At 38.6% G+C, this 11,247-nt stretch overlaps 1 protein-coding gene across 2 annotated transcripts in view; it reads right to left on the reverse strand.

Moving 5' to 3' along the window:
* Window positions 1–11,241, reverse strand: part of LPCAT2 (lysophosphatidylcholine acyltransferase 2) — a 66,747-nt gene extending 55,506 nt beyond the window's left edge. For both annotated transcript variants that reach the window (XM_077751330.1, XM_077751331.1), the window contains exons 1-2: window positions 11,040–11,241; window positions 740–879 (exon numbers count right to left, since the gene is read on the reverse strand). In XM_077751330.1, the coding sequence (XP_077607456.1) occupies window positions 740–879; window positions 11,040–11,210 (311 nt within the window). In that variant the 5' untranslated portion in view covers window positions 11,211–11,241. The remainder of the gene's footprint in view (window positions 1–739; window positions 880–11,039) is intronic.
* Window positions 11,242–11,247: the final 6 nt, after the last annotated feature.

The raw sequence follows: 11,247 nt of genomic DNA on the forward strand, positions 1-11,247 counted from the left end.
ACAACAAAAAAAGAGATGGGCAATTTTAGAGAGTTCAGTAGTGCCCTGCAACGCACTTACGGCTTTCTCTTCCAAGGAGTCCACAGGATAAGGCTTCGTTTTCAGGACATACCTATGGCAACAAGTTGGCTCTGCCCAAAGGGAATGAACTTGTACCAGTGACTTTGTTCATTTGTGATGAGTCGATTCTCAAATACCCTGCTAATTAGATAATCCTCAGGAAGCCATTCCATTTTGCCTCAGTACGAATGTTTTAAAAAGGTAGGCTACACTGATTGAGAATTAGAGTGTTAATAATAATAATCACTAAAATATCAATAAATACACTATACCCAATCCACTTACTTACACCACTGCAGAAAGTACACAGTAATCACAGAGGGACCAAGTAAATGTTGTGATGGAGGCAGAGCAGAGGAAAGACACATATATTTGAGCTGTCACGATTTCAGGGATGCTAGCTGGGTCTCCCAGAATCAGGGATCTTTCACTTTTTGGCCATGACTCAGAAACCAATATTTTAATACTGGGAAATTACAGCTTCAACAGAAAATTATCACAAGGTGCTGGGGCAAAAGTTTCTATCTAGGCTGAATTAAGAACCGTTTCATCTGAGAAAAAGAAATAAATGGTTAATAGGGAATAGGCAACATTGATAAAACTACTGATCGATGACTAAACTATGGGAAACTCTTCTTTATCGTGATTTACCCAACATTTAGACACTATTATTTCTTACCTCCTCCAACCAGTTATTGGATGGGCCAGCTTTTCAGGACAGCATGCCGTTGAAATGGCAGCAAACGGCCACGCCAGTAATATAATTAATGCAATCAGCAAGACACGGATTGGAAGCAGGATAATTCCAAGAAAGAAAATCTGAAAGTCAAAGCTGATTTTTAAAAAACGAAATGGACAGTATTTTAATGTTCTGGCTGTCAAACAGGAAACATGTAAGAGGAAAGTTTTGTGTTATTCATGTGTTCGCTAAAGGAAAAACTGAACATTAACCCGCACCAGACACGGAAATCTAAGCACGAGGAAAAAGATACTACATCTGGCAAAAGCAACAGCAAATAAAACCAGATACTATAAAGACAACTTGATTTATTTATCAAGGAAGGTGATAGAAACACATGTCTGACTTAGCAGTCAGGGAAAGCTTCCTATAGGAGTTGAAGGCCCAATGGTCTTGAAAGACAAGTAGAGGGGTGCCTGGGTGGCTCAGTCAGTCAAGCATCCTTGATTTCGTTTGGCTCAGGCCATGATCTCCTGGTTCATGGGTCTGAGTCCCACATCAGGCTCTGTGCTGGCAGTGCAGAGCCTGCTTGAGATTTCACTCTCCCTCTTTCTCTGCCCTTCCCCAGCTCATGTACTCTCTCTTTCTCTCAAAAATAATAAACTTAAAAAAAAAAGAAAGAAAGAGAAGCAGAAGCTAGCAAGGTAGAGGGAGGAAATCACTTTTTGAGAGTTATGAGTGGACAGAAGAGTGTTAATGAAGGTGTTAAGTGTGAAGAAGTAAATGCATTACTTTATATACCTGCCAGCCCTTTATAATTAATAACAGTAAGGAGATGGAGAAGGGAAAAGTAAAAATAATAAAAATAAGTAAGAAGAATGAAAACTAAGAAAAACCAATAACACATGAAGGCTTATGAGATGGCAGGCACTTTAAGCACTTGGCAGGTAGTGACCTATTTGATTCCTACGACCTTAGGTTGTTTTACATACAGGAAAGGAATGGCCCAGAGGAAGTTAGGCGAAAGGCACTTTAAGATCACAGTTACTAAGTGGCAGCACCAGGGTTTGAACCCGGCTTGGTTACAAAGCCCTTTCTCTTAATCCTCTACCATGCTGACTTTTGAGTGAAATGCGCTGTCGTTATACAAACCAAATCACCTTTCTCCTGTTAGCTGATTACACAACTCAAACAGTGGTGTCTTTCTGTCTCTTTTGCCCCTTGATGGGAATCTAAGCATCATCAAATAATTTATGAGAGACACCAAAACTACTCTACTTTTCTATCAAATGGTTTGACACACAGTTCGATCGCTATCAAATTGTTTGTGGGCATGTGTCCATGTTTGAAGTCAAAATCACATCCGAGGAAAATGCACAGATCTTGAGCATACAATTCGGTGAGGTTGATAAATATACACTCTTGCAACACCAGTCAAGACACAGCACATGTCTCCCATCCGGAAAGTAATCTTGGGCCTCTCTTGGTGAATCCCTACCCTCTTAGGCAACCAATTCTGGATTCCGATCACCATAGATTAGTTTTGTCTGTTCTTGAACGTCATATAAATGAATCATACATTATGCATTCTTATGGCTTGAGCCTCTTCCAGTTCAAATTTCAAATTTCAAAACACAATGTGTTTTGAAATTCAACTATGTGATTTTGTAAATCAGTAATTCAGTATTTTTGATTGCAGAATATGGTTCCACTGTGTGCCCAAATGACAATCAGTTTATCTATTCTTCTGTTGATAAATTTTTGGATGTTTCTTATTGTGGGCACTACAGCCACTGTGAACATTCTCCTACAAGTCTTTGTTGTGGACTGTGTTTTCATTTCTCTTAAGTAACTGCCTAGGAGTGGAGTTTCTGGGCCATAGTTAGTTCATCAGAAACTGCCAAACAGCTCTCCATAGTGGTTGTACCATTTTAAAGCATCACTGGCAATGTATGGGAATTTCAGGCATCTGTACATCCTTACCAACATTTGGTCTTAGTATTCTTTTTTTAAAAAAATCAGGTGCCTATGTGGCTCAGTTGATTGAGCACCCGACTTTGGCTCAGGTAATGATCTCACAGTTCGTGAGTTTGAGCCCGCATCAGGCTCACTGCTGTCAGCACAGAGCCCGCTTTGTATCCTCTGTCCCCCTTTCTCTTCTCCTCCCCCACTCTGCTCATGCTCCCCTTCTCTATCTCAAAAATGAATAAACATTTAAAAAATATCAACTTTGAGGGGCGCTTGGGTGGCTTAGTCGGTTGAGCGTCCGACTTTCGCTTAGGTCATGATCTCGCAGTTCATGGGTTCGAGCCCCACGTCGGGCTCTGTGCTGACTGCCAGCTCAGAGCCTGGAGCCTGTTTCAGTCGGTGACTCCCTCTCTCTCTGACCCTCCCCTGCTCACGCTGTCTCTCTCTCTCTCCTAGAAATAAAAAAAAAAAAATCAACTTTGATTGTCCCTGGGTGGCTCAGTCAGTTAAGCATCTAACTCTTCATTTTGGTTCAAGTCATGATCTCATGGTTCATGAGATTGGGTCCCACTTGGGGCTCTGTGCTGACAGAGACTGCTTGGGATTTTCCCTCCCTCTCTTTCTCCCAAAAATAAAATAAATATTAAAAAATCAACTTTATTAAGGCATAATGTACATAAAATGCACCTATTTAAGTGTATAGAGTTTTTCAAATATATATCCCTATGCAAACACCACCACAATCAAGATATAAAGCAGTCCACTCACCCAAAAACAGTTCCTTTGAGCCACTCAGCAGTGAGTACACTCGCCCTGGCCCTCAGTAACCACTGACAGTCTCTCTTCACCCTAGTCTTGCCTGTCCTAGACTGTCACACAGAAATCACACACTATGTATTCTTTCATGTCTGGCTTCTTTCCCTTCATATTTTTGAGATTCTACCATGTCGTCAATACATTGATACATAACGAAAGTAAACTCTTCTTAATTACAGAGTATTATGCTACTGTACGAATATAGCATGATTGGTTTATCCATTCATCTGTTCATGGACATTTGGTCCATTATAAGTTTCTTAGCTATTACGAATATAACTCTCATGGATATTAATGTTCAAGTCTCTGTAGTCATACATTTTCACTTCACCAGGAGTGAAACTGTTGGGTCGGAATGGGTAAATTTATAAGAAACTGTTTTCCAAAGTGGTTGTATCATTTTACATCTCCACCAACAAAGTATGGAAGTTTCTGTGGCTCTGCATCCTCACCTTCAGTGTTGTCAGTCTTTGTAGCCACTCAAGGGGGTGTAAAATAATATCTCACTGTGGTTTTAAGTCACATTTCCTTGATGAACAATGATGTTGAGCACATTCTTCATGTGCTTACTGGTCATTCCTTTAGCTTTTTACATTAAGTGTCTGTTCAAATCTTTGGCCCATTTTTACTGGGTTGTTAGTTGTTCTCTTATCAATTTGTAGGAGTTCTTTATATGTTCCACATACAAGACCTTTGTCATTATAAGTATTGAAATATTTTCTTCCATTCCATGGCTTGCCTTTTCATTTCTTTTTTTTTTAAAGCTTTTTTTTTTTTAATGTTATTTATTTATTTATTTCTAGGAGAGAGAGAGAGAGAGACAGCGTGAGCAGGGGAGGGTCAGAGAGAGAGGGAGTCACAGACTGAAACAGGTTCCAGGCTCTGAGCTGGCAACCAGCATACAGCCCGACGCGGGGCTCGAACTCACGAACCGCGAGATCATGACCTAAGCGAAAGTCGGATGCTTTAACCGACTAAGCCACCCAGGCGCCCCGCACTTTCATTTTCTTAATGGTTATCTTCTGATGCAGAAGAATATATCAATTTTTAGTTTTAGTTTTCTATGCCCTTACTTTTTTTTTTTTTAATTTTTATTTATTTCTGAGAGAGAGACAGAATGTGAGTAGGGGAGAGGCAGAGAAAGAGAAAGAGAGACACAGAATCTGAATCAGGCTTCTGGATCTGTGTTGTCAGCACAGAGCTCGACGCGAGGCTCAAACTCATGAACTGAGATCATGACCTGAGCTGAAGTCGGATGCTTAACCAACTGAGCCACCCAGGTGCCCCACTGTGTCGTTTCTAAGAAATCTTTACTTACCTCAAGGCCATGATGATATTTTATATTCTTTCCTAGAAGCTGTATGGTTTTAGCTTTTGTTTTGGTCTATGATCCATCTTAAATTACTTTCTGTGTATGATGTGAAGTGGAGATCATGGTTGGTTTTTTGGGTTTTTGTTGTTGTTGTTGTTTTATCCATAGCTTTATCTAGTTCCTACACTATTTGTTGAAAAGACCTGATACTTCATAATGAATTTTCTTGGCAACTTTGTCAAAAATCAATTGAACACATATGTGTGGGCTATTATGGTTCATTGGTTGGTTGGTTCATCTATTCTGTCAATACCTCATTCTCTCCACTTCTGTCACTTTTTTCTCTTCACTTCTTGAAGTCAGGTAGTATATGTTCTATAGGTTTTTCTTCAAACTTTTTTTTGGGCTAATCTAGATCCTTCACATTTCATCCATACATCCATTTTAGAATTAATTTTTCAGTTTCCACCCAAACAAAAAAGTCTCTTGGGATTTCAATGAATCTATAGGGTTCATTGAATCTATAGACCAATTTGGAAGGAATTATCACCATAATAATATTGATTCTTTCAATTTATAAACATGATGTATCTCTCATCACTTAAGTAAAGCTTCATTAACTTATCACAATAGTGTTTTGTTGTTTTCAGTGTACTGGTCTTGCATATTTTTGGTTAAATATATTCCTAATTATTTAATGTTATTTTACTGCTATTATAGATAAGATCGTTAACTTTATCTGGCGATTGTTTGCTACTATTATACAGACATATAACTGACTTTAAATTTTACTCTTGTACCCTACAACCTAGCCAAGTTCACATATTAATTCTGATTGTTAGTTATTCTGCAGATTCTTTAGGATGTTCTACATATACAAACATGACATCTGTGAAGGGATACAGCTATACTTTTTCTGCTCTTTTTTTATTTTTAATTTTTAAAGCTTTATTTTAAAATCCAGTATAGTGAACATACAGTGTTACAATAGTTTCAGGTGTGCAATATAGTGATGAATTCCATATAGTGGAGTTGCAATATAGTGCAATATAGTGATGAATTCCATACATCACCCGACGCTCATCAAAACAGATGCCTTAATCCCCATCACCTATCTTATCCATCCCCCCACTGCCCCTCTAGTAACCATCAGTTTGTTCTCTATGGTTATGAGTCTGTTTCTTGGTTTGTCTCTTTTTTCCCCTTGTTCATTTTGTTTGTTTGTTTCTTAAATTCCACATATGAGTGAAATCACATGGTATTTGTCTTTCTCTGACCGACTTATTTCTCTTTCTTTTTTAATCTGTGTATCTTTTATTTCTTTCTCTTATTTTATTGCACTAAGACCACCAGTTCAATACTGAAGAGAAGTGTTGAACAAGATGTTTGTCTTGTTCCCCACCTTTGGGGGAACAGGTTCAATATTTCACCATTATGATGCTAGCTATATGTGTTTCATAGATGCCTATTATTTGATTGAGAGAGTTCCCTCTCATTCCTATTTTACCAAGAATGTATACAAACATCAGTGGATGTTGAATTTTGTCAAATGAGTTAACAAAATTTCTGCATCTATTGAAATAATCATAAACTTCTTATCATATGTTTGGCTAATATGATAAATTACATTGAAATATAAATTTTTTGTAGATTAAACCAACCTTGTATTCCTGGGATAAATCAAACATGGACAGGATATTTATTCTTCCCACACATTGCTATATTTGGCCTGCTAATAGTTAATGATTTCTGGATCATGAGGAAAATTGGTCTGTAACTTCTTTTTCTTACTTTTTTTTTTCAGATTTTGTTATTAAGGTAATTCTAACTAATTATGTTTTCCTATAGTGTCTTCATTTTCATCCATCTCAAAGTATTTCCTAATTTTTCTTATGATTTCATCTTTGAATCACTGATTATTTAGGAGTAATTTAACTTACACATATTTATGAATTTCCCTGATTTTTTTTTCTGTTCTAATTTAAATACACTTTCGTTGAACATATTATTGTAATTCTCTTATGCTTACTGAAACATTTTTTAGGGCCTACTATAATTCTCTGTCCTAGAGAATGTTCCATGGGCACTTGAGAAAAATGCATTTTCTTCTATTGCTGCATGGAGTATTCTATATATTTCTTAGGGCTAACTGATAGTGTTGTTCAAGTCTTTCCTTTGTTTATATTCTGTTTTACTATGCTACTACTATTGAGAGTAGGGACTTGAAGTCTGTAACTACTATTGTTTAATTTTCTATTTTCCCCTTCAATCTGTTTTGATTGTGTATTTGGGGCTCTGTTGTTAGGTGTATATATGGTTCTAATTGTTATATTTTCTTGATGAATCACCCTTCTTATCATTATAAAGTGTCCTCCTTGATCTCTAGTAACAATTTATGTCTTAAAGTCTATTTCCTTTAATATCGATATAGCCCCTCCATTGTCTCTTGGTTACTGTTTGCATGGTATATCTTTTTATATCCTTTTATTTTCATCCTGTTTGGGGCCTTTGAATCTGAAGCGTATCTTTTTAGGTAGCACAGAGTTGGATTATATTTTTTTATCCATTCTTTCAATCTCTGCATTTTAATTACTATGTTTTATCCATTTATATTTAATGTAATTACTGATAACATTTATATCTGCTCTTTTACTCTTTGCTTTCTACATATCTTATGTATTTTTGTTTCTCTATTTCTCCATAAAGTTATTTTATGTTAAATAGATATTTTCTAGTGTACCATTTTAGTTCCTTTGTCACTTCATTTAAAATTTATTTTCTTAGTGGTTGCCATAAGTGTTCCCATCTTCACTAACCTGGTTTGGATTAATACTAACTTAATTGTAAAAGTATAAAAAAAAATTGTGCTTCTATAGCTCTATCTCCTCCCTCTCCCTGCTTGCTATCATTGTCATGCAAATTGCATCTTTATATACTATGTTTATCACCACATACTGCTAATTGCTTTATGTACTTGTCTTTTAAATTACATAGAAGACGAAAAGATTTACAAGTAAAAATTATTTTTATATTGTCTTTTATATTATACATAGTAGTTATCTTTACCAGTGTTTTTTATTTCTTCATTTGGATTGGAGTTACTCTCTAGTATTATTTCACCTGAAGTTCTCCCTGTAGTATCTCTTTCAGGGAATGTGTGTTAGTGACAAATTCTCTCAGTTTTTGTTAATTTCTCTTTTACTTTTGAAGGATAGTTTTTCTGACTATGTAATTCTTGTTGCCAACCTTCCACTTTCAGCAGTTTGAGTATACCATCCCACTGCCTTCTGGCATCCATGGTTCCTGATGAACAATCAGACACTAATCTTACTCAGGATCTCTTTATATATAATGAATCTGCTTTCAAGATTCTCTCTTATTCTTTGGCTTTTAACAGTTGGATTATGATGTGTTTGGGTATAGGTATCTTTGAGTTTATTATACTTGGAAGTCATTAAGCTTCCTGGATGTGTAAATTAATGTGATTTTCCACTGAATCTGGAAAGTTTTCAGCCATTACTTTTCAATTATTCTTTGCCTCCTTCTGTGGCTCTCATTATGCCTACGTTATACACGTGGTAGTGTTCTATAGGTCTCTTTTCTGTATCCTTTTTCTGCTCACTTTTCTGTATCCTTTTTTCTTTATGTTCCTTCTACTAGCTAATCTCAATTGATCTACCTTTAAATTTGCTGATTCTTCTGTTTGCTCAAATCCACTGTTGAGCCCCTCATTTTTCATGTGAAACATAAGCTTTAGATAGGCAGCGTCCTTATTTCTCTTGTTCACTGCTGTATCTCCAGAAATTATCATTGTGATCGGTACATAATAGACATTCAAAAAATAATTTTAGTATGGTAAGTGACCCACAATTACCACCAAACATTCATTTCAATTCCATATTCTGTTGAGGAAATGAAAGCTAGGCTACTTTTTTCCATGCCACTAAGTGAAAGACCCTTCGATTGTCATAAGAGAAGGGCAAGGCGAAAGCTAAGTCCTACAGTGAGATACAAAAGGGACAACAGTCCTTAAGTAAGATACTGATTCTTATTCAAGGTTAAGTTTAGTCTGCATTGATCCCAGTAAGTCATATTTAAGTGAAATTATATATATCTTTTAAACTTGATAATATAGAAAACATTCTTTTTCAATCAAGTCTAGTTAAATCTTCCCTTTGCCCAAACTGTTCAAGCCATGGAAACCTCTCTGGTATCTCTGGTCTATATTTTTACTTAAAATAAAAAACAAAAACCTGGACTATATTCAATTCCATTCAATACAAGCAGACAATTTTAAGTACAGTATAAAATTTGTAGACAACAAATAGCATAGATTTTCAGTCTTAAGCTCAGCAAACAACCCAGCTTCTTTCACTTTATCCCATTTAATGTTAACCCTCCTTTGATGTAAGACTATTCCAACTTAATAAATGAGGAAAGTGAAGTTCAGAGAGGTTAAGCAACTTGACCAAAGTCATACAACTAATAAATGGCAGGGCTGGAGCAGGTTTTCTGACTAAGACTAGTGATCTTTCCATTATACTACAGCCCTTGTAGAGTATTTGAAAGTGTTCTCCAAACAATAACAGGCCATGCTATAAAAAAAAAAGAGAGAGAGAGAAAAAACCTTAACAATTTAATCTAGATGTAATATAAATATAAATATATGCCACTTTGGTCCTTTCTCCAAAATATGAAGCCAAATAGACATACTTTCATTTGAGAATGACTGATTTGACCAAATCAGACTAAACTTAATCTTGTATGATAGTCAATGTATTTTGAAGTGTTTCAGAAACTTTTAAGATACAAAGGGAATATCTATCCATTTAAAGACACTAGGGTCAAATTTTTAAACACTTAGTTTCTTTACAAAGAGGTATTACTACATTATCTTCCTCTTCCTCTCTTGCACCCTTCTTCAACAGATGCCCATTACTATGACCCGCCTCCATTGTGCATATAAGTGAGCTATGCAAAAATTACACCCTTTCACATCTGAAGTAAAGAAGCATGTGAGATGGACAGGAAAACATCAAACCCCCCTTTTTCATGCAGAACACACAGGCCCAATGTAGCTTGCACATTCTATCTTGTTATTTGATCACTAACTTGACCAAAGAGGAAGTCCAAAGAGGGAGTTGTAACTGCTAATGGTAAAGGCAGTGCTTTACAAGAAAAAGGAAAGAAAAGGAAACTTCCTTTTTGTATGCAGCAATTTTTAACAGTGGAAGAAAAGTTTGAAGGAGTGTTGAATCTAGAAGCACTTGAGTGGTGACGACTCAGGGTTGAAACACCTTAAGCTGAGCCACATTATCTCTTTTCTTAGATTCTGATTTCCTACCCTTGCTGCCCCTGTTCAGCTAGATCATCCCTGCCTTTCTTCTTTACTTGTTCTAACTCCGGACCTGGGTTCTCTGCCTTCTCCCTCACTCTTCACACCTCAGACTTCCTCCTCTCCTCCCCTAAGGCAAGAGAAAAACAACAACAAAAAAGACTTTTCAAAGCCCACTTTCCTATAGATTGCCCCCCTCCCCCAACAAACTCAAGTTCAAGTTCTTGTCAGTTTCCTCTCCCTTCTCATCATGGAATGTTTCCTCTGTGGCAGGCCTGCTCAGTCTTCTCCTGTTTAGGACCTGTCTCTCAGACCCACATGTTCTTTACGTTTTCTCTTCTCACACACCTTCACACCATCCCCCACTTGTCCTCAGTTCTCACACCACACCGCAGCCCTGTCCAGCCTCATGGTCCCTTCAAAAGCCCTCACTTCTAGACCCCACATCTCTTTCTTTCCCAGAGCCTTTGCCTCTCAGACTTGCACCCCCTCCCATACCATCCCTGTCACACCCACACTCCCCTGGGACAACCGCCCCTGTCATGTCAAGGGCCCTCCCCTGGACCTGCCTCCTCTCTCAGACCCACATCCCTCCCCTGGACCTGCCTCCTCTCTCAGACCCACATCCCTCACCTCTCTCACCTGGCTCCTCTTCCCTTGTCAGACCTGCACCCCTCCCCTGATCTGCCTCCCCTCTCAGACCCACATCCCTCACCTCTCTCACCTGGCTCCGCCTCCCCTGTCAGATCCACGCCCCTCCCCTGGATCTGCTTCCTCTCGGCCTCAAGCCCCTCACCTCCACCTGCCTCCGCCTTCAGACCCACGCCTCTCCCCTCGTTCAGGCTCCGCTCCCCTCCTTCCGCCCTCACCTGGAGGCGACTCGCCGCGCCCATCCGTGTCTGCTGCACGAAGGGGTTGGGCACCGGCGGCGGGAAGAAGGACGCCTGGCGGGGCACCATGGACGGCCGGAACCCGGTTTTCCCCATGCCCGCGCCGGGCACCGTGGCCGCCACCGCCGCCGCCTCCGCGCACTGGGTCATGGCTCGGCAGGGCGTCGGACCGGGCCCAGCGACCGTC

The sequence above is a fragment of the Crocuta crocuta genome, unplaced genomic scaffold, assembly GCF_008692635.1.
Source record: "Crocuta crocuta isolate KB4526 unplaced genomic scaffold, BGI_CrCroc_1.0 scaffold124, whole genome shotgun sequence".
Lineage (NCBI taxonomy): Eukaryota > Metazoa > Chordata > Mammalia > Carnivora > Hyaenidae > Crocuta > Crocuta crocuta.